At 33.5% G+C, this 25401-nt stretch overlaps 2 protein-coding genes and 1 pseudogene across 2 annotated transcripts; 1 reads left to right on the top strand and 2 right to left on the bottom strand.

Annotated features, from left to right (window-relative positions):
- Positions 1-1601: 1601 nt before the first annotated feature.
- LOC131612585 (large ribosomal subunit protein eL32z) lies at positions 1602-3600 on the bottom strand. The gene is made up of 4 exons (XM_058884351.1): positions 3542-3600; positions 3078-3174; positions 2000-2181; positions 1602-1887 (listed from the first exon to the last, which is right to left on the bottom strand). Exons 2-4 carry the CDS (start codon positions 3165-3167, stop codon positions 1758-1760), a joined length of 402 nt encoding a protein of 133 aa, XP_058740334.1. The 5' UTR covers positions 3168-3174; positions 3542-3600; the 3' UTR covers positions 1602-1757.
- Positions 3601-6216: 2616 nt separating this feature from the next.
- LOC131612584 (uncharacterized) lies at positions 6217-8475 on the top strand (annotated as a pseudogene).
- A 2822-nt stretch (positions 8476-11297) lies between these two features.
- Positions 11298-14329, bottom strand: LOC131610277 (pentatricopeptide repeat-containing protein At5g50390, chloroplastic-like). The gene has a single exon (XM_058882178.1). The coding sequence runs from the start codon at positions 14013-14015 to the stop codon at positions 11937-11939; it is 2079 nt and encodes a 692-aa protein (XP_058738161.1). The 5' UTR covers positions 14016-14329; the 3' UTR covers positions 11298-11936.
- Positions 14330-25401: the final 11072 nt, after the last annotated feature.

The following is a 25401-nucleotide window of genomic DNA, read 5'->3' as shown; positions in this document are numbered from 1 at the left end:
GGCTAGGATTGATAATGTAGTTGACGTGTTACCTACACATCAATGTATTATGACTATTATGCAAGCTAGTATAAATAGAGAAAAGTTTTCACAACATGATCCTGTGAATGCTACAAAACTGAGGGGTCATTAATATTCAATAATTCCCTTTTGAATTTTTTTTTTAAAATAACCATGTATTAAAAAAAAAATCCGCAAATAACCACGTTTCGAAAAAAATTACGCAAATAACCAGGTTTCTGAAACCCTTAACACCAAGGCGCCATCTCACATGGCTTATTCCTTTTTTTTAGTCCTAGGCGCCATCTGACATGGCACACTCAGTCCCAATAAGCCATGTCAAATGACGCATCCCTTCAACTTTTAGGAGGAGGAGCCATCTCATATGGCGCCTCCTTGTATATTTTTGTTCAATTTTCCATTTGAAAATGCACCAAGGCGCCATATGAGATGGCTTATTGCAGAAAAGTTGTACATAGGAGCCATCCCAAATAACGCCTCCCTTCATCTGATACAATGGTGGCGCCATCTCACATGGCGCCTTGGTGTCAATGTTTTCTGAAACTTGGTTATTTGTGTAATTTTTTCCGAAGTATGGTTATTTGCGTAATTTTTTTCTAATACATGGTTATTTAAAAAAAATTTCTTCCCTTTTAATTGTATTTTAATGACATTTGTATGAGGTATACCTAATTCACTTTTTTTTTTGTATTTTAATATTTAATGATATTTGTATCATGATTTTTAATTTGTCAACAATATTTGTATTATGATTTTTAATTCGTCAACAATAATGTTTGATCATGAATTTTAATTAAATTAATTTATGACATTTGAATTCAATTACATAAGTGAATAGTTCAATTGATAACAAATTGAACTTGCTTAAAATATACAATAATTTATGACATTTGAATTCAATTACATAAGTGAATAGTTCAATTGATAACAAATTGAACTTGCTTAAAATATACAATTTCTTAGTATAAATGAGTTAAATATAAAATTTCTTGAAAAATATCAAATTTATAACAAAAAAAAAATATCTGCTTAAGGGTTATTATGAAAATTTCCTGCCTAAGGGTTATTGTAAAAATTTCCTTCCTAATTATTGCAATGTATGTAGATTTTGATAAAAAGAGATTCTTGAATAATCAAAGAGAAATTGAGGTTTCCATTAAAATATGAGAAAAGAGAGGAGCTGATTAATAATATATTTTGATACAATACTTCTATTTACTCTCAAAGAGGCTCTTTTCTAACTATAGACAGCTTGCTGCAATGTACATAACAAACTCCACCATATAATGTGCAATACAAACACATCCCTTCAACCTTGTCAATGAAAGTTTGAACAGTAGAAAATATATTCTTCAAAAGACTTTTATGAAAATAATTTTTACCATTCAAATGGCACATAAAAATCAACTTCCACAAGATTGTCTGTCAACTTATAATAGAGTAAAAAATACTAATGTAAGGGATATGTTGTACCAGATAATCCAATGAATGCCCTTTTTTTTAAGAAATAGTATGATGCGAGAATAACAAATAAAAAAACACAAGCACAAAAAGCTATTAAGAATGATAGAGAGCATAAATGACTATGTAGTGAGACAATAATCATTACTCAGGATGTCAATACTACACTCTAGATTCAAAAACTGGAATCCATCAGACAAAAATACTGAGGATATTGTCATGTCCATACAACAAACAATAATAGCAAATAAGTTTGAAATATACTGGAAAAGCAATTATTCGTCCTCTTGGCTGCGCAACCTGGCCAATTTGTTTGTGACAACAACATCCAATTGTGCTGCACGTTCAACGATATCCTTTCTTTTCCTGGTTGACACATTGTGTGCTATCTCAGCACAGTATGTTCTGATGTTTTCATGCAAGTAAACATAGTCAGAATGTATTAAAGGGGAGTGATAAATTGTTAATCCAAATGATAACATATATAATGAAATTGCAGCTTAATATATGTTAGTACCTGTTATGCATCATGAGGAGTTCTAGATCCTTGACATTGTGGACAACAAACTTCTTGAAACCGTTAGGCAGATAATGGCGGGTCTTCTTGTCTGAACCATAACCAATGTTTGGCATCAAAGTAACTCCTTTGAACTTTCTCCTAACACGTGAGTCAATACCCTTAGGCCTGCGCCAACTTTCCTGCAAACCAAAACAGAAATAAGATACACGCCATAGCCCTGTGGAATCAATTTGCTTGGAAGACTCAAACAGCATATACATAACAGCAACAAAAAAAGAATGAAAGTCATAGACAGAAGATGTCGGGTATAGTGAAGAAATATTGGGCATGATTTTGTATCCCAAAATCCAAATGAATTATTTTTACACAGACAAAAACTTATCACTGCATAGGTTAAATATAAAAGCAACGTCAAAAATGGAAATGACACACAATTGTCATCAGAAATAGTAGAATATACAATGGCATTGGCAAAGTATAGCTTCATCTTATAATTATTATTTAATCTCTAACATGAAGTAGTACAATTTAAGCATGAATATAAAAATCCACATTCATATTTAATTCAAAAGCTTTAAATTTATAAAGTTCCAAATAATCACAAGGATACACAAAACTTACTTCAGTTTGACATCTTAAGCAAAATGAGTATTATACCAAAATCTAAAGCATGTCCACTTATACTGATAGACTTATAATGGTCAATCAAAAGTATTTATAATGTATTTTGGAAATCGTTGGATATTAAAATATGAAGGGAGTGGAGTAGGATTGTATGTGCGGAATGAAGATTCCATTCCATCATTTAGATATTTTAGGAAAGTAAGTGATGATGGAATGGATACAAATCCATTATGCTCTACTCCATCCAATTTTAAATGATCCAAAAAAAGTCTTATGGATTTGTTTGAGAAAGCTTAAACATAACTTTAACGTATCTACATTTAATTTCCAAACATTCATTAAATCATTTGATAAAACAAACACCAACAACTTGAAAATATATACAAAAACAAACTAATAGAGCCTACAGATTTCTGAAATATATAAAAACAAGTAATTGTCATGGACATACCTTGACACATATTCTCCTGTCACTTTGAGGCCTAATGAACCTCTTGACACGCTTCTTGATGATCTTCTTGGTTAGCAGTGGAACGGCCATCTCGTCTCTACAAAACACAAAAAAACCAACTAAATAAATCAAAGAGAGATAGGTAGAAAGTATAATAACACCGAAAAGCATAAGGAAAAAGAGATCTACACAGAAAACACACTTGGAGCATATGCTACCGCAAGAACAAAACTATAAACTTTAAATCTAACTGGTAAAAAGACACAATTCATGAAAACCATAAATCCTACTGACATAAGGCATTAAATTGGAATGAAAAATGACACTAAACAGAATTCAAAGTCGACACAGAGCATGGAAATTAGATCAACGAAATGAGACTAAGAAACAACATTAACAATAGATTACATACAAGGAAATGAGATACAGAAAATCAGGGAAGTAGAGTTTAGAAATGGCGGTACCTTTGTGAAGTCTCACTGTGAAGATGATGAACCAACTGCGAGAAATGCCTACAAAACCAAACCCTAGTCTTTTTCTAAAACGGGTTGGGTTTATTGGCCCAATAACAATGCCCGTTATCCGAATCGCTTTAGGTCCAAGTTCATGAGTCACTCAATACTTTTTATTGAAAATATAAATTTTTAAGTGTTTCTTAATTCATCTCAAGCTCAAATCTATTGAAATATATCTACAATATAAGAAAGTTCACTGATCTGGAGAATACCTTTTTACCCCTTTGCTTCTATGTTGTGCCACGTGGACAGCTTACTTGCTTTTCTTTGCTCCATGCTATGGCACGTCTGGACTCAACAAAGCCAAAGACAAGTTTTTCCAAATATTATATTTCTATCTTTCTTGGAAACACAAATATAGTCTTTCCCCCTACTCATCAAGTCTTTTCATTACCTTTGAGCACTCTTTTTGCTATCCCTCTCTACCATCTTTGATATTTCTCTAACCCATTTTTCGTGTAGAAAACTCAACCATCTTCCGACAGAGTAGATGCGATTTCGGCGATGAGACTCGCAGATTCACGGTCTGTTAACTGTTCACGGGGTAAGGTTTCTCCTCAACTGGTCCTCGTCTTCTCCTTCCTTTCTTCATCATTCTTTGATAAAACCTGTGCAGAGCGAGATTTTATCTGTGTTTCAAAACCACATCGTTCTTCATTCTCTGGTTTTGCCATTTTATTTGGTTTTGATTTCTCTCACTTTGTTCTTCATGTTCATCAGAAAAACATTAATGTTATGATTTTTCTTTGTTTATTACTCTTCCAATTCGTTGTTGGACATCAAAAGATGTAGAAAGTATTTGTGAGAAACTTGTGATTTGTTCTGTGAATCTTGTGATTCGTTTCAACCATTTTGTCTTCTCACTCCGTCTCTTGCTCCACCTTCTACTTTATCAGGTTTTCATTTCAAAACTTCTTCTTCGACGATGCCGCTTCGTATGGGGTTGACTGATCGGAAGTTGCATATGTGATTCTGCCACAGTTGGTTAGTTGTTGAGTTGATTTAATTGTTAGGGTTTTGACTGGTTTTGTTATTGGGTAACGATACAAGCAAAAAACTGATACATGGGTAACGAAACCCTAAAAGATGTCGCTTCGTATCTTCTAAAAACTATGGTTCAATTTATTGAAGGATAGAAAAACACTTAGAAAGGGGGGTTTTGAATAAGTGTAGCTTTAAAAACTTGACAGATAAAAATAAATTGCACAGTTATTTTTATCCTGGTTCGTTGTTAACTAAACTACTCCAGTCCACCCCCGCAGAGATGATTTACCTCAACTGAGGATTTAATCCACTAATCGCACGGATTACAATGGTTTTCCACTTAGTCAGCAACTAAGTCTTCCAGAGTCTTCTGATCACACACTGATCACTCCAGGAACAACTGCTTAGATACCCTCTAAGACTTTCTAGAGTATACTGATCCACACGATCACTCTAGTTACAACCTGCTTAGATAACCTCTAAGACTTCCTAGAGTATTCTGATCCACACGATCACTCTAGTTCCTTACAACTTAATGTAATCAATTCTAAGAGTATTACAATTGCTTCTTAAAAGCGATAATCACAAACTGTGATATTTCTCTTAACGTTTAAGCTTAATCTCACTAATATATTACAACAGCAATGTAGTGAGCTTTGATGAAGATGAAGATTCTGAGCTTTGAATAGAACAGAGTTTCAGCAAGTTAATATGAGTTGTTTTGGTGCAGAATCGTTAACCTTGCTTCTCATCAGAACTTCATATTTATAGGCGTTGGAGAAGATGACCGTTGAGTGCATTTAATGCTTTGCGTGTTCCGTACAGCATCGCATTTAATGTTATACGCTTTTGTCAACTACCTCGAGCCTTGTTCACGCTGTGTCTACTGACGTTGCCTATAGTAGCTTTTAACGTTCCTTTTGTCAGTCAGCGTAGCTTGCCACTTGTACTTCCTTCTGATCTGATGTTTGTGAATACAACGTTTGAATATCATCAGAGTCAAACAGCTTGGTGCAAAGCATCTTCTGATCTTCTGACCTTGAAGTGCTTCTGAGCGTGATACCATCAGAACTTCAGTGCTTCTGTTCTCTTGTTCTTCTGATGCTTCCATAGACCCATGTTCTGATTCTGCTTCGACCATCTTCTGATGTCTTGCCAGACCATGTTCTGATGTTGCATGCTGAACCCTTTGAGACAAAGCTTCTGAGCGCTGAATTATGCATACTCTTTATATATTTCCTGAAAAGGAAATTGCATTGGATTAGAGTACCATATTATCTTAAGCAAAATTCATATTATTGTTATCATCAAAACTAAGATAATTGATCAGAACAAATCTTGTTCTAACATTTATGTGTTTTGATTTTATGGATTTTGATGTATAATCGTGCTTTTTGAATCTTACTTTTTGATGATAGGAAATTTGCAGGACCTGATATACTGTTAAAATTTGTCAAGCTAATCCAGGTAAGCCAGTGGGATTAAGCTGTCGTGTTCCACTGAAGAACGATCTTCGGTGGAGATTTCATTCGGAGCCATTGATATATTTGATGAGTAAAAGATAGTGTTGGTTTCTCCTGCTTTACTTTTGTTTTGAATGGTTTGCCATAGGTTTTAATTGTTTTAACCATAGACTCCTACAATGTTGTATTAGTGAACTACAACTCATAGTGATTTATATTATTGTTCAAACATGAATGAGGCAGGTAAAGTTTATTGTTTATGATAAACCTGCCCCACAACACCAAAAAAGAGGGACAATTTGTATTTCATATAACTGTTGCAGGCTTGTAGCACCTAATATCTTACTGTGATGATAATAAGTTTTGTAACTTTGTTCCCTCATGCTTTAATTGAATGTAGGTTCGGTTGCAACAACCTTTTTATTGCTGCTGCTTAAAATATATATATTTATTCTTTGAAAATTTTCTATTCGTTTTTGGTGTTGTTTTGAAGCAGCATACCATTAGCGATAGTGAAAACAACATGAAGCCATAGTTTGCAGAGGATAAGATAGTAGGATTCAAATATATAATCTAATTTTCTTTCCGTGACAGGGAACTGATATACACGTCGTTGTGCCGACAACATATATGCCGACATTCGATTCAATGTTAACGGTCGACCACACTTACACTTTTTACTCCAAACAAAAAATGTGCTCTTAATGTGCATCATACGCCATGCTCCGACAAAGCAACTTGAAGAGGTATACATACATTTTTATTGTGGATAATGGTCCTTTGAATGGTTTCTTCAGTTTTATGACTTACTCTTTTGAAGTATTTACATTACTCAATTGGTATTTTAGTAACTGGTTTTTTGTTTCCGTAGCTCAGGGAATTGAGAAATTTATCAATTGGCAGGGATGCTGTAAGAAAACCCTTGGAAGAGAGAAAGAGAACTCTTGAAGAATCTCTATATTCAAATAGTCCAGATAAACAAATAGTGCTCCATAAGTTGAGAGAAGTGCAGCAGGAAGAACAGTTCATTTCATCTGAAATTAGAAAGAGGTGCATTTTCAAATTCTATGTTTAATTCATTTCACTATTTTTGCCGAATGTACATTATAAGCCTCTTCTTACAAGTCCTTGCTAGAAACATTCATTGAGTCATATGTTCTACAGTTTTGTTTGGGAATTGGCGATTCATACTATACAGCTTTTCCTTTTAGCATCCTTCTTGATTTCCATCAAGTATTGCTTAAATGAAGATTGCTGTCTTCTTTTTTTCATGATTAATGGAAATGGAAATTTGTTAGAAGCTCTCTTGATTTTTTGTATTAAAGCCATTTTAGTCAAAATTTCAACTTATTTTATCTTGACTATTTAATAATTTCAGTATATTGATGTCCTACTAATCAGATTTACCAGGATGGTGCATATTTCGTATCAACTTACATATCCTCTCTCACTTAGGAGGAGGAACATTCAAAACTTCTTGCAGATCTGGAAAACTAGCAGAAAAGTAGCATCTTGGAAATCCTATACTCACCGTATTGAGGAGATTACAAAAAATAGCCGCAAACAAAATGCTGATATTGATAGAATTTTATAAGAAACTAGGGACATTCAATTGGAAAGTAATTCTATCCAGGAAAGTTTGCATCAGACATATGTTGTTGCTGATGAAATTGTCTTCAGGTATGAAAGTTTTTCGTGTATTTATAACATTAATGAAGAAACAGTGTAGCGCCTTAGTAGAGATCTTGCTTATTTTTTTCCATGGTTGATTTTATTTTCTGACTTTAGCATTGTACAATTTGTTTTCACATTCTTACCTCTGCAGAGAAGCAAAGAAAGATCCAACAGGGCTGCAGGTTTATAAACTCCTGATAAACATCCATAAAGGTTTCGAACAAATATCTGAGAAAATTCTAGCAACAGATAGAATTATAAGAGAAGTATCTGACTATGAAATGAAACTGGCAGCCACACCTTCCACTTCAAGAAGCTTAGATGTGAGCAAGTTAGAATCTGATTTTGATGGCGTGGTTATTAGAGACAATGAATACCCCAAATAGCAGGTACAGTTGAGTGAAGCTGTTGAAACGACTAATTCGAACTTGGCATACACAGCTTCAGATGCTTAGATGTGAGCAATTTAAAAGCTGGTTTTGATGCCATTGTGAGGGATAAGAATATCTTAATCCACAGTTACAGGATAAGTAAAAGCTATTTTTCAACTATTCTTTGGAAACAGATAAAAGAGCTTATTACCTACTCTGTCTGTTTTTGTCTTGAAAATTATAGAAATAGAAATTAAAAACACATTAAGAAATTTCATTTTTCCTATTGGTTTGATTGGTTGAATTTCATGGTTGTTATTTGGATTTTGTCCATTATTGTTTTTCATTCGGCCTAATGTATCCAAGAGGCCTGTAATTAAGTTTTGTAATGTCAGTTAGAACAATGTAAGTTAACTGTCATGCCAACAAACAATGTAATTTAACCTAGATATTAAACTTAGTAAATCAGTTCATATTAATATACCACTTCATTTACTAATGTATAATAACAGTTTTTTTTCAAAAATACGTGTTTCGTATTTTCTAATATCTAACTCCCACTTCGGTTTAAATTAAGAAAGGAATGTGCCGCCTTTACTAATCTCTAATAACCAGTTACTTTTAAAGTGACAAAAAAAGAAAAAAGAAAAATAATAATAGAAATCTATACATAATTATCATGAAGATATTGCCAACCTCACATCACCACCAATGTTGCCAACCTCACATCACCACCAATGTTGCCAACCAGTTCCTTATAAATGCTTTTATATATGAAATTAATATATCTTTTTACCTTTTATTCTTATTTTTAAATATTATTTTCTTTTTTATATTTATAAGATTTCTCTTTAATTTTTCTCATACTTTTTCATTCATAATTTTTTTAACTTTTATTTTTGCTTCTTTTTTTTAATAAGCAATTTGTAAAGACCCAAGCGTTTCACCGCTAGACCACACACACGCACACAATTTTTTTTAGCTTCTATTATTCACATATTTTATAACAAAATTATATTTTGTATTAAAAATCTTATTGATCTAAATGTTTTTACGGGTACCAGATATTTTTTTTACATTCAATTATTATTTTTTTACGGGTACCAGACATTTTTCTACATATTCAATTATTATTTTAACACGGGTACCAAATATTTTTCTATATATTCAATTATTATTTTTTCACGGGTACTAGACATTTTTCTATTAAAAAATATACATCTGAAACAAATGCACGTCCCGTACCAGAACCCGTGCGAACGCACGGGTTTGTTACTAGTTATGGGAAAAGATCTTTTATTGGAATATTTTAAGAGAATAAAGGTGGTGCACGACTGTTTAAAATAATTTTATATTAATTTCTAATTAGAATTCATTGATTACACGGTAAGTACATATCTTTTTTCCTCATATTTTAAATATAAAATACACATATAAAAAAAATATTATCGTGAATAAATAAGATATTGCAGACTCGAACTCGCATTAATGTAGTATGATGTTTTTACTATTTTTATTATTTTAAATTTTGCTTTTCATCCCATTAATAATAATAATAATAATAATAATAATAAAATTTGTGTTAATTTTCTAACTTCACTTTTTTGGATTTTTATAAGAGAAAATATGTATTGACAATATAAATTAATTTTACATGATCAATCAATGACCATCATATATTTCGTCAAGTTAGATTTAAATTTTAAATTATTAATATGATTTAGCAAAGTTATGAATTCTTATTAGAAGCGGGCAGTGTATTTACATTATTACTATTTAAAATTTAAAATTAAAAAAGTAAACTCTTTTTAAAAAATTAAAAAATAATTATCAATATAATTTAAAATTTATACACAATTAAATTATGGATAAACGTATTTTTTTCTTGAAAAATTATGAAATATGAAGGATTCAGAATTAAAAAAATAGAACTTTTGGAATTTTTTGAAATTACTTTTTTGAAATTATTTAAAATATATTTTTTTCTTCATTGATAGTAATTAAATAATATTTTAAGTGAGATTAAATGAGAGATATCGGCAGTTGAAAACATTTTTACACTAATATTTAATAAAGAATTACTGTATTTTGTCACCCTTTCTGAGAAATTAAACAAATTTATAATATGAATCTTCAGTGATAGTACATTTTATATGGTCGGCACATTCGTACATGTTTCAAGTTTTAATTTTTATTAAAATTAAAATGTTTATAGTTGGTTTGAGTTTGAAAATAAAAAAATTAAGAATCAGTATTTCAGTAATTCAAAATCAAGGTATGTTATGTTATGCTTAGCTTGAAATGTTGCCTTTTAAACATGGAAGCATTCTCTAATTCTGTGTTTCTACTTGTACATTTATGTTTTTAGATAGTTTCAATTTTAAGTTCTATTAACATGTTTATAGTTTATCGAAGCCATGAATTTCTTGCTCCTCAAGAGTCTTTTCAGTCAATGGAATCCATCCATTTAAAAGTATACAAGATATGACATCATCTCTAAGTTCATTTTTTGTGCTCTATGAATCGGTATCAGATTAAAATGCATAAAACTCGCCCATACATGGTGGTGAAGGAGTAGCAACAAGCAAGACTAAATTCAAAAGCCATATCTAAATGATCTGTTACCAGTCACCATCTCCACAAAATCGCAGCCAGCCAGCCACAACAATGCAGAAAAGTCGGAAAATGATTATGGCACATTGCTTTAAGTCGGTACTACTCATCCAGAAATAAATAGTAATGGCATTCATAATGAATATTGAAAGCAGGTTTTGGAAATAGTAACATTTTCTTGGTTTAACTACATGTAAGTTTTCACCTCTGTGGAGAAATTCAATATAACTATGATTTCATGGGAAGATTTATAAAGGCGCTTAAGCAAACTAAAAAGCTAGTACCTGTATTTCATGGACTTATCTCAACTACTTGCAGTATATACACTTTATACTTACTCATTTCTTTACTTCAATCGACGTCACGGAACAGTTTGAGCAGGTAGAGCTATCACCGGTAGAATAATATGAGAAGATGAAAATGCAGTCTACTACACAGCTCAATCCACTATCAATAGTTTCAAAGCAGAGATACGGATACGGATGATATCAGTATTGTCAATCACAGAAAATTGTGATTTGTTCAAATTCCTCTACGCTAGTGTTATAGTATGTCTATAGCCGCTATTTGATATTCCCTCCAGTCTAATATGTAAGGAAAAAAATTCAATAGCCTTAAATATAAACAAAAGTCTCTTAACAATTACTATTACATTTAATGTCACTATTGCAAAAGTTTCAGATTTTTCACATTTCAATGTCTTCTTTTCGGCAAATTAACCCAAGAATAATGATTGGAACATTAGGACAAGGAAGAACTTTCAATCAAAACGCAGTTGAGGCAATGGCCTCCATAACTGAGCTACTTTTCATTGCTTACTATACAATATGAGGTGCTTCCAAGATGTACTTGCTCTGTTCCCAGTCCCATATGAAAGTCTGAGGCTGAAATGATATAGATATAGATCCAAATAACCTTGTAAACAATGTCAGAGAAATAAGCAATAAACAAAAGAAAGAAATAACAGTGACTGCATTAAGAAGGATAGAAAACTTCTTCCATGTATTTACTGAATCTTTTGAATCCATTAATACATTTTTATTGTGCCTTCATCCTATTCCTCAGCCAAAAAGAAAAAAAAAATAACAATATAAAAAAGTAAAACAGTACTAAGTATTTTATAGAAGTGTATCCTACTTAAATAAGTATGAGTATGACTAAGTTTGGGAGCAAAAGAAGGAGAGAAAAAACTAATAAGTTCACACAAGTCCCTAAGGCTTGAAAAACAAAATTTTGTCATCACCAATAATCCCCACAAGAACAACTCCCATTTTTAAAATGGTGAAATCTACTAGCATCTCTTAACACAATTTCACGTCCTGTAACCTTGGTTATAAGTTTGATTGCGTTATGGCAGTCACCGCAGACACGATGGCTCTGCGTGATTTGCAAAGGTAACCAATCTGGAGTGTTGATGATGCCAAAAGCTATTGCAAGCTTTTCACTATGATACTTTATAACGCGTTGTTCCTCTTCGTCCACATCAGGTAGCAATGTTTCTTCCTCCACAACATAACCGTGTCTTGATATCTCCACCATCATGCTGTCCACTTTTTTGTATATTTCTTTCATTTGCGGGTGAGATTTGTCTCCGCAAAAGAAAGCATACGGTTGTTTATTAACTTCGATCCAGCTGCGCGCCACAATCATTGTTAAACCTTTTCTCTTTAACGTTTGCAAAACGCCAGCAGCTTCTTTCAATTTGCCAGATTTGTTGTATATATTTAGAAGCACAACATAATTACACAGCTTTTCGGGTTTCATACCATAGAGCTTTTCGGCTGCAAACGTTCCGAGCTCCAAATTCTCGTGCATTCTGCATGCTGTCAGCAATGCTGACCACATATTTAGGGTTGGTTTGAAAGGAGCATTTCTTATCAGTGCAACAGCATCGTCTAATAAGCCCTCTCGACCTAATAGTTCAATCATACACGCATAATGCATTGCTCGAGGCTTAACGTTGTGATCTCTACTCATAGACTCAAAAATCTCCCAACCTCTTTCTGATAATCCTGAATAGCTACAAGCAGATAAGACAGCAAGAAAAGTGACATGATTTGGAATCATATTTTCTTGAAGCATTTTCTCAAACATTTGTAATGCCTTTTCTCCCTGACCGTGATTACCATATCCACCAATCAATGCATTCCAAGATATGACATTCTTGCGGTGCATCTTGTCGAAAACACTTTGAGCGTCTTTCATCCTTCCCCATTTGCTATAGAAGTCAACGAGCGCCGAGTTCACCACCAAATCTGTGCCGAAACCACGACGAACTAATGCAGCATGAGCTTGTTTCGCATGTTCTAATGATGCCAATCTCGCACAAATTCTTATTACTATTGAAATAGTGAAATGATCGATTTTAGCACCACTATCACGCATCTTACAGTAAATACCAAGAGCTTCCTCACTATAACCTCGAAGTGCATAACCAGCAATAATGGTATTCCATCCAACCGTCGTCTTCTGCGGCATTTGATCAAAAACACATTGAGCATCTTCAATGCTACCAGACTTGCTGTACATATCAATCAATGCACAATCTACAAATTGATCTCCATTCACTCTCCTTTTAAAAACACACGCATGAATTTGCTTTCCAATCTCAATACTTCCTAATCCAGCCGACGCGCGAAGCATAGTTGCAAAAGTGCGAGATTTTCCATCATTAAACTCTTCCCACATACACAAAAACATCTCAAAAGCCTCAGAATAATTCCCCGCGTCCACAAGTCCGCCAATCATGATCATCCAAGAACTCGAATATCTCTCATGCATATCATCAAACAGCTTCCGCGCATCGTGCATAAGAAAACATTTCACATGCATATACAAAACCCGATTCATCATATACAAATCAAGCTCAAACCCACTATTTCTTATATGATTAAACACCCTCTTAACACCTCTAACGAATCTCAAACGAATACAAGCAGTGATCAAAGCATCATAAGTACTAGCACCAACATAAGAATCAGCAAATTCAAGTTCCAACATTTCAAACAATTCCATTGCCTCCATATACTTATTACTCAAAACCAATTTCTCGATCTGGCTACATAATCCAGAAGGGGATAATAAAGATCTCCTTTTTATCACAGGTTCAACCAAAACTAGCTTTTTCTCATCAAACCCATTTTTCTTCTCTGGTTTTGAGAGTAACCCATGTTCCAATTTGGAATAACAACAAATCTGAGAAATGGGTTTGCTCCAATTTCTCAACTTTGATGCAAAACAACAGTTTTTTCTAGGATTTGAAGAAGATGAACCTAGATATGAAAGGGAATGAAAGTGATCTAATGAAAAAGTTTCCATTAGTACTATTGTTAACAATAATAATAACAAGTGTTGTTTTTGAGGTTAGTGGTTTATGAATGAGAGGGTTTAAATATGAAAGAGGAATAACAGTGTGCATGATCATTGATCAGATCCAATTTGCATCAATTTCTCCGTCCAAATCTGGTTTGGTATTGACTATCCAGCAAAATTGGAAAAGTAATAAAAAATGTGGTTTTTTGAAGCGGCTACTCATTGTGATTGTCCTATAACTTATGTTTGGTTGGTTAGGTGGTAGTTGGATGTTTGAATGATTCACCCAACAAAGAAGCAAATTTTATGTTACACTCCAATTCCAATGCATTTCATTTTTTGTGTGAACCATCATCCTAATTCCTACATCATATTATTAGCCTATTTTTGTTGTTGTAGTAAAAACAATCATTTATTTTTAAATGTGAGAGAAAGTATGTATTACTAATTTTGGAATATATGAAATTGTAACCATATTTTAAAATTGTTTTTTAGCTTGTTACCATAATGATGATGAATTCTTTGATGACCCATGTTGTAGTGGCAAAATTAGATTAACATAGACCAAGAGTGTGAGGTTTAAAATTTTTTTATAGTATGAATTCCCTTAGAACACTTATATTAGAGAACATAAATCTTAGATCTTAGGATCATGTGAATTTTTCTAAGTGGATTTTTCATTTAATTTTTAGAAGAGGAAAAAACAATTTTAGAGGTTAAAATTGATTTTATAATGATTTGGAGGTGTTTGATTATTCTAAAAAAGAATTGATTCTACTCGAAGGTAGAATTTGTAGCTTTTGCGTTTAAACATAATTTTTACAATGAAATTTGTTGTCAACTCACTTTTATATAAATGTATCCAAGCATATATCACTTTTCGTCAAACCTAAGCATATGTCCACTTCATTATTCAAATATCCTAGAACCAAACATACAATACACTAAGTAGTTCAAATATCATAGAACCTTCTCTTAAACAACTGTATCAAGAGACAATTGTAAGAGGATCTTGTGTGGTGTATAAAACTTAAAGGTAAATGACTTTATGTTATGCCTTAAAATTTATATTAGGTTATTTATTAATGTTTCGAGCCGACCATATTGGTCCTGACCGACCACTTTGAAGGAACCACCTTCCTTTCAGAATCTTCTCAATACACGAGAACAACCTTGTGGATGATCACAATAGATATAAACTTCAGGTCCATCCAACATCTCTACGCAATCCACGTCTAACAAATAACAAGTTAGTTACTCCATCTCTATTATATATAGATACTCAATTTCAAAACTTAGTTTCAAAACTCAATTTTAATTCACTCTCTTCCCACACATACTAACTTAAGCGTTGGAGTGCTAACCTTGCAGGTCATCCCCATTTCCACTGCCGCCAGAAGCTCAGATCCACCATTACCTCTGATCTTCACTCTATTTCTGGTTCTAGAACAGAACAATGGTGTTGTCTGTGAGAATTGAGTTCTAATTCCTATGTATTCCACGATCTTACATTTGCCACCTGATTCGCAGTAAAAAACCTTATCAAGTTATCAAATCGAGAGCATTCAAAATCAAACTTGAAGACTTGTCTTGCTTGATCCAATCAATCATTATTTCAACTATGATTCCCCGTATTTCAAGATATATGTTTCCTACACTTCCAAGTAATGGATGGATCAAAAACTACTCATTTTGTTGTCGTGTGAGAAGTTATCGACGTTGTTGTAGCTCAAGCAATGATCAATCAACCACTTTCACCTCCTCTTCAAAACATTTCAAATTTAGTAATAGAGGTTCACCTGCATCCAGACCTGGTTCGTACTCCTCAGACTGTTGGATTTTTCCTATTGCCTCTAATCAAACCTCAAATTTCATAACCTGAAGCCTTACATGGCTTCTTACTGCTACTAGATAACCTTGAATTGCAAGGTACTAACGATTTGTTGAACAATCTGTACAATATTGTTTGACATCAGAATTCATAAGCATTAGAGGAAAGGTTTATTCTTCTCGAAGAAAGCCTCAATAATTCTCCTCCATGAGTATACTTAGTTCCCAATGTTTAGATCGTATGACTTATTATATATGAGATGAATATATTGTTGGTATATGATTATAGTATGAGATATAATCATTGATAATATTTTGTGAAAGAATTATTCGGGTGTGATATGCATACGAGACATGAAGTTTAAATACGTGTTATTATTATGACCAGATGTATGTATGTTTTGTTGGTTTTCATTGTTGTTGGAAATGACATGTGGCACCCTTTGTTATATGCATGCTATCTTACTTTATTTTTATGCTAATTATTTGAGGTTAGAAAAGGGGTGTTTGTTGAATGCAGTATAGGGCAAGCAACAAAAGAAAGATTTGGAAATATTGATCCGGGAATTATCGTCCTCAGAGATGGAGAGATGTCATTCAACAGTTTCTACGGTTTCGAGCTCGGGATTGAATGAGCAAAAAGTAAACAAAGATATAGACAAGAAAAGAATAAACACATTCTTAGAAGAGAAATAACTTATCAGGAATGTAAATATATTCACTCTTCACAAACATACACTTACCAACCCGTTATACTCAACCTACAATACTCATCTATGTCATCACGTATCTCTCGCATAAGCGTCCATCTCTGGAGCACAAACGAGATCATCTCACAACTAAGGTTATCTCTAACGCGAACTCACAAGAACATCTGTATTCTCGCGTCGGCAATCTCTCGCGCGCCGCTCAAACACGAAAGCATTAAGAACAGATACAAACAGTGAATGCTAGCTCTAAATCTATCTCTAGAGTTCAGAACCAACAGAATATCATCCTAGATAAAGATTCAAGCAGTTTATCTCTAAAGCAACTCAAATCTCCAGCACAAAGCAAAAATCCAGAACAATATCAACACAGATTTATAAAGCAAGTTAAACATAACATTATAATCGGTAAATATACATAAGATTCAAGTAAATATACAAACAAACCCAACACAAAAGCAATACACAAAGAATAGAGAAGATAAACCAAACATCTCGCGGGTTGTCAGCTCCGGTTGATGAGAAATCCACCTCCGATTTTCCAAGTGCATGACCCGGTGTTGTTTTCTAAGCTAATCCTAATCTAAGAATGAAAATGATGAAGTTGGAACCAAAAACTCTCCAAAACCATAACCCTAAAATGGTTCAAATGAAAGAATATAAACATAATTTCTGCTACGGCCGCTTAGCGGCCAAATCTCGCTTAGCGGACTACACGTATTACAAAAATATTAAGAACAGTAAACAGGCCTCCGCTTAGCGGCCAGAGTCACCGCTTAGCGGCCAGAAAAATTTGGTTCGCCCCTGGAAAGCGCGCTTACACGCCGCTCAGCGGCGCTCTCTGCACAAAACTTGCTTATTTGATCCAAAATCGCGCAATCGGAGCCGTGCCTTCGACACTTTATTCCTCGAGGCTCCAATAAGCATGAATACCTATAAAAACAAAGGAAAAACTATTAAACGGTATATAAAACATATGAAAACTAAATAATGTGTATATATACACAAAAGTGGGGATTTTATTACAAAATCAGAATGAATAGAATCGATAAGTGCCACAATTATATACTCAAAATAACAACATTTTGGCACTTATCAAACTCTCCCCAACTTAAAACTTTGTTTGTCCTCAAACAATGTCAAATAAATCAAAGAATCAAAAGTAATAAACCAAAGAATTGTGAATCAACAAGTTTTGAAAACCAAAAACAAATGTATGGCTCAATACAAAAACGTATAAACAAAGTAAATACTTACCACTATCCTACAACGACAACATGTAAATGAAACTAATCCTAAGTACAAAAAGCATACAAAATATTCTAACACAATACATGCTCATATCATGAATCACACCTAGCAAAAATTCATCAATGGATGAAGAACACACAAAGGTGAAGGACTTTTAACACTCATCCAACAATCTTGCAAACAAAAGATTAAATTATGCATTTATCTAAAAATCACATTGAAGATACAAAAGCAAGAATCACAAGGACTTTTCAAGGTTGTAATGTGGCTTGGTTAACAAACAATGGATAAGTCCTAAGGCTAATCGAAACAAAAACTTGCCTAAACCTAAGGGAGTGATCAATCCACCAAAGATTCAAACAACAAAATCTCGATTAAACTTCTTCCTTAACCACAAGTTTCTCAAACCAATCACAATACTTATTAGCACAATTATTAGCTTCTCTTTTCTTTTTGTTTTTCAAAACTTTTCATTTTTTTTCTTTCTTTTTCTTTTCTTTTCACATTTTTTTCTTTCTTTTGAATTTCATAGCAACAACCAAATAAGTGCATAATCATTTTTCTCCCCAACTTGAATTCAACCACATCATCATGTGAATACTCCCTACTTTCTAAGGCAAGGTAAAAATTCATACCAAAAATCATGGTTGAGGGTTCAAGAAAACAAAGAAATAATCATCCATGCAAAAATGAGAACTAAACACTCAATGATAAGCATTTAGCAAAAACAACATGGACATTGACAAAAAGGCTCAAAAGGGTTAACAAATGATCACACACTCACAAGGTGAATTGACTATTTAGTTATGGTGGTTGTGCTCAAAATGAAAAAAAATGCCTTGATCCTTTTCATGCTTTCATAAAATCAACATAAACAAAAGATTAAGCATAATAAAATCCAGTTAAAACAAAGATTGTGGCCTCCAGCTTATATGAACAATGGAAAGCTTCCTCACATTTATGGTTTGGGAACTAAAGTGATTCAATCAACAAGCAAGTAATGCAAAAGAATGAATGGTATGGTAATTGTACAAATGAAAAGTTTCATAAACATGCTATGCTATAGAAAGCGATAAATGAGTACCTTGAATGATACAACTTCAAAAACAATATCCTACCATACATCCGCAAGTTGAAACACTCAAGCTTTGGAAAATCACCTCAAAAATCTTCGAATCACCGAACAAAATTTGAGTACAAACAACCAACAAAAGAATTAGAAAAACAAAACTAATATATATTACTAATTAGCCTTGGTGAAAGTGGGAAAAGGAGTGAACCAAGTGGAATGGGAACCCCACTGGTACAGAGCAGAAAAACAGAATTTTACTGTCATCGCTTAGCGGAGCTAGGCTCGCTTAGCGGATGACAGAAAAACCAGAAAAATCAGAACTGCACCAGCTATTCAAATTTTCTTCCACTTCACCTAAATTCCTCTTAAACATAAAAATAAACAAAATTTACAACCGTTGGGGTGCCTCCCAACAAGCGCTTCTTTTACGTCGTTAGCTCGACGCCTTTATTGTTTCGGTGTTTGGAAAGTAGCCTCCTCTCGTCATGCCATGGTGACGTCTCACCGTGCAAACCTAAAGAAAGTGTCCTAACCAAAACACTCAACAAACGTTACGGGTACAAATATATAAAACAATTAAACGAACATAAAAACAAAAATATACAACCATATACATAAACAAACGCATATGCACAAGTATGAAACACAAACAACTATTATCATACAAAAAGGTAAAGTTGGTGAATGTTGGATTCACAAGTTGAAAAGTGAAGATTTGTAAGTAAAGAGTTAATCCGAGATCAACATGTTTCACCAACATCCACCAACAAAAGTATACTTGTATATAACATATACAAGTAAAACTATATGGTGGACATAAACAAGTAAACATGTACAAGTAAGTATATATACAAGTGAAACTATACAATATATACGATATATACAAAGCTCAAAACCACGAAAACTATTGCGATGCAATTCAAACAACCATCCCAGGCAACGGCGCCATTTTGTTGAATGCAGTATAGGGCAAGCAACAAAAGAAAGATTTGGAAATATTGATCCGGGAATTATCGTCCTCAGAGATGGAGAGATGCCATTCAACAGTTTCTACGGTTTCGAGCTCGGGATTGAATAAGCAAAAAGTAAACAAAGATATAGACAAGAAAAGAATAAACACATTCTTAGAAGAGAAATAACTTATCAGGAATGTAAATATATTCACTCTTCACAAACATACACTTACCAACCCGTTATACTCAACCTACGATACTCATCTATGTCATCATGTATCTCTCACATAAGCGTCCATCTCTGGAGCACAAACGAGATCATCTCACAACTAAGGTTATCTCTAACGCGAAGTCACAAGAACATCCGTATTCTCGCGTCGGCGATCTCTCGCGCGCCGCTCAAACACGAAAGCATTAAGAACAGATACAAACAGTGAATGCTAGCTCTAAATCTATCTCTAGAGTTCAGAACCAACAGAATATCATCCTAGATAAAGATTCAAGCAGTTTATCTCTAAAGCAACTCAAATCTCCAGCACAAAGCAAAAATCCAGAACAATATCAACACAGATTTATAAAGCAAGTTAAACATAACATTATAATCGGTAAATATACATAAGATTCAAGTAAATATACAAACAAACCCAACACAAAAGCAATACACAAAGAATAGAGAAGATAAACCAAACATCTCGCGGGTTGTCAGCTCCGGTTGATGAGAAATCCACCTCCGATCTTCCAAGTGCATGACCCGGTGTTGTTTTCTAAGCTAATCCTAATCTAAGAATGAAAATGATGGAGTTGGAACCAAAAACTCTCCAAAACCATAACCCTAAAATGGTTCAAATGAAATAATATAAACATAATTTCTGCTACGGCCGCTTAGCGGCCAAATCTCGCTTAGCGGACTACACATATTACAAAAATATCAAGAACAGTAAACAGGCCTCCGCTTAGCGGCCAGGGTCACCGCTTAGCGGCCAGAAAAATTTGGTTCGCCCCTGGAAAGCGCGCTTACACGCCGCTCAGCGGCGCTCTCTGCACAAAACTTGCTTATTTGATCCAAAATCGCGCAATCGGAGCCGTGCCTTTGACACTTTATTCCTCGAGGCTCCAATAAGCATGAATACCTATAAAAACAAAGGAAAAACTATTAAACGGTATATAAAACATATGAAAACTAAATAATGTGAATATATACACAAAAGTGGGGATTTTATTACAAAATCAGAATGAATAGAATCGATAAGTGCCACAATTATATACTCAAAATAACAACATTTTGGCACTTATCAGTGTTACACATTATACGCACAAATTTCTTTTATGAATAAAATCGAGACAAAGTGACAATTGATGCACACCTCTTGAATATCTTGGTCTTTTGCCTTAAGACACTTTAATTAAACTAGGATAACAAGTGACAATTGGTGCACACATTTTGAATATCTTAGGTAAACGAGCGCTTGGTGCACACTTAAGCTCAAAAGTTGACTAAAATTTCGCACATACTACATTTTCGTAAAAGTGGACGACAAAGGACTGAGAGATACACATCTCTTTATAAGCCTTAGGTAAACGAAGCTTAATGCACACCTTGCTCTAGCGATTACCCTAGTCCATATAAAATCAATTCAACCTATTAAATTTCTTTTTTCGCTCGTGTGCGACCTTGAAACCTTTTTAGAAATGAGTTTTTTTAGCCATTTCGACGTGAAACAAACAAATGATGATTCAGCCTCTAAGAGCGAGCAACAATCAAAGGTTTAAACGCTCCAAATGTCCAATGCATCATTCTCTAAAAACAATCAACCAATACATGATTTTCTACTTAGAACTACGTAGTCTTGAGTTTCTCATTGTAGCAAATGACACGTAAGAGTGGGACCCAACATTTCGTTAGGCATAATAATAAAAAATCAAAGAAAATATTTCTTTTCTTTTTTCTCGGATAATAAGTAGAATATTGAAAACAATTCACGCTAACACTCATTCGTGAAACTAACTAAATGGGTCCCGTTGAGTATAAAAGATGCGTGGAGTGCTAATACCTTCCCCTTGCATAATCGACTCTCGAACCCGCTCTTGGTTGTAAGGGTCATTTCTTTTATTTCATGAATTTTATTCGATATTTCCCCTTTCCTCTTGGAATAAATAAATATTGGTGGCGACTCTGTTGTACTTCGAGTGTCCTTATGTTCGGGTATTTCTTGGGTTGTGACAATTGGTGACTCTGTCGGGGAATCCTCCTAAATAGTCCACCATAGTTTAGTTATCTTTGTAATTGTGTGTTAGTTTTTCTTCTTCTCTGTTTATATTTCCTTTATTATAGCTTTATCGCATTTTTATATCCATGTATATATATCCATGTGTGGGCATTGGAATTGCTACTTGAGCGAAGCTCTCTATCCGAGCTTGAAAAAAAAAGAATTAAAACATAAGTTAGAAGGTGGTTGTGTAGTGTTAGCCCCCAAAAATAATACCTTGAATGGCTAACATAAATACCTCGCTGGGAGTAGACGTATTTGTGAAATTTATCATAAAATGGCTAGCTCGTTGCATGACAAAGATCCGATTATGGTCAATGACTCTAAGGACCTTTTAAAACTCATTCAATCTATTGTGTTTGTGTATTATTGATCCCCAAGGAGCACACTTGTATATTCAATGCAAAGACCCTTCTAAGAGTAGATAATTTTGCAAAGATTGTCATAAAATGACCCACCTATTGCATGGAAAAATTCCGATTATGGTATGTAACTCTGGTTACCCTCTTATAAAAAACCTTAGAGCTAACCTTGCGAGTGGGTTTCATGGGTAACCAAATTTTAGAACTATCAAGTTATAGGAGGCCTTCCTAATTAGGTTGTTTACCCGTACCATTACCTATGCATAACATTTGCATCATATCATCATGAAAATATTTTAAGACATACATTTTTTGCTTTTAGGGAATCATACTTACTTGAAGTTATTTGCATAATATAAGAAAGTAAGGATGAATCCTAACAAGAGGAAAACCCTACCCTTCAAAGTCAATATGCCTGATGTGAAGAACTTGACGAAGCTCGTCAGATTACCTGATTGTTATTTAACAAAATAATAATTGTGCAAGTTCAAAAAGTAACAATTAGGGGAATTTTCAAGTTTTATTTTTAAAATTTAAAAGTTGTTGTGAAAATAATGCGAAAGCGGTCCAATTTTGCTTAGAATCCCTTATTTTTCCCTTGTTGATATATAATGCACTACATGAATGATAAAGTCGTTATATTTTCATGGCGAATTAACAAAACTACTCTACCCAATCCCTTGGTTTATAGCTCACTAATTTCTACTAGAGGTCTCATATCTCTATTCAACCGGCGTAAGTGAAATTAGGCGATGCAACATGACATTAATTCAAATGCCACTACTAAAGGTCTGCTATCCTTATTCAACCAACATAAGTACAACAATTGCCCTAGTTCCGACGCATTAACGAATGGTCAATAATACATATACGGCCATAATCAAATTAATAGAGTATCTAAAATAAAAAGCATTACATGCAAGAGGAAATTAAATAAAAATATAACTTTAATTATTCATGCATTGATAAATTAAACATATGTCTCAACAAGTTCAAAATAAGTTCATCAAACAAAACCTAACCTAAAAGTGCTTAGCTACTCATAATGATATATACAAATACCAATTGATACAATGAAGATTGCATGAAAAAGTGCTCGAAGAACTGGACTCTAATGGCTTCCAATGCTCACACAAAATCGCACACCTGGTACTCTTTATCGTCACTTTCAGCCAAAATTCGTTGAACCATTGAAAATATGCCACACACCCCCTTTAAAGCCTTCAGAAACAGTCAGAAAATGCCCAAAAAAGTGCCCATCACGCGCGTCATAGATTATATCGCGCACGATGCAGATTTTACAGCTTTATCACGCACTCGACAACGCGTGATGGGCAACGTGATTTTTTCTAGTAACTTTGCTCTTTTTTTAACCAATTTTCTCCAAGTTCCTATTTATTCATACTTGGTTATTTTTGCATCATTTATTGGCCTTTATTACTCAAATTTTCTTCTCTTCGACTAATTTTTCTCTGATTCTTTAACGAAATATATGTAACGACTGATTATCATCAACATACAAAAAGAAATTTTTTAGTTTTACTTAACCATTTATGTACATGCAATCATTTTTTATATAATTAAATAAATCATATATCTATGGATTCTTTGACCTATTTAATATTCAAATTACTGATAATAGAGCAAAAGATTGTTACTTTTCATCATTTATCGATTTATGAGTAATTTAGAAATTGTGGTTTCTCTATCATAGTTAGTTTCTATGTTTTATCAATTACTAATCATGCTCATGCTCATCCAGTGGTCATTTGCAATTGATCATCATCCCTTTTCGACAGAATGATAACTATGCCATGTTCCTTAGCCAAACCACTTGAAGGAAAGAAGAAACATATACTTTCTACGTAAGTTTATATTATACTGGAATTTTAGTAATAATTCAAACCAGATGATCTTAATTACATTTTCTTCAATTTTTATAAGATATTTGATGACACTACACCATTCATATAAGAAAATTTTAAAGACGTTCGTACATGTTGATCATCTTTCTTCAATGCGAATTATTGGCCAAACTAATCACATTAATTTTATAATATTTGTTTGCAATATTTTTAGGTTTGATATAAATAATATTTAGCTTTGTTTAACATTTTGGATACTATACTGAAGTCATATTTTGGTGCTTACGTATAATGTATACATTAAGCCATATAACCCATTTATTAGTTAAAATAATACGTGCATATGCTATTTCTTAGTCTATTGTGGTATAAAATGTGATATACAATACAAAAAGTAAATAATTGGAACATACAAGGAATAGAAAAAAATATTTAAAAAAATAACAAAGTATTTCACCATAGTTGCAACAGTAAATTATACCAAGGTGAAATGTGGCTCGCCAAATCTTATATACCATGACAATGCTTTGAATCAAACCCATGACCTTAATACATTTCACAAAGCTTATTTAAGATGATTGTGGTGAAATGTGACACGCTACCTAGTTTCTCACCACGGTCACACGTTTGTCGAGAAAAGTATCACACTTACTACCACCCTATGTTACCACGGTTCATCACCCGTGATAATATCCATTTTTCAACCATAGTGAAAAACCCTTTTTATAGAAGTGTTGAGAGATTGCGGATTGATATTATATTATTAGACCTAAAAAAGGGATGGTCCATGGCAGAAGCGGGCCAAATATGAGAAAGTTTGACGAACATCAGAAATAGACTTAGTCTCCCGAAATGGATCTGAGCGCCGAAAGTGAGGTGGTCGTCCGAAGCGTATGGCAAGCCACCTAATAGGGCTTAAATCTAAAACCCATGACATACCTCACTTATCAAACTTGATATGTGAGGTGTTTGAGGAAGAGACCGTCTAGGAATATCATTTAACGAGAGAAACCATTTTTCTATACTATATTATCAATTGTATTATATTTTAGAAAAATTATATTTTTTCGTATGTTTTATATAAT

This window comes from Vicia villosa, linkage group LG6 (genome assembly GCF_029867415.1).
Source record: "Vicia villosa cultivar HV-30 ecotype Madison, WI linkage group LG6, Vvil1.0, whole genome shotgun sequence".
Lineage (NCBI taxonomy): Eukaryota > Viridiplantae > Streptophyta > Magnoliopsida > Fabales > Fabaceae > Vicia > Vicia villosa.
Note: the sequence above shows the minus strand (reverse complement) of the source record. Positions and strands in the feature narration are given on the sequence as shown.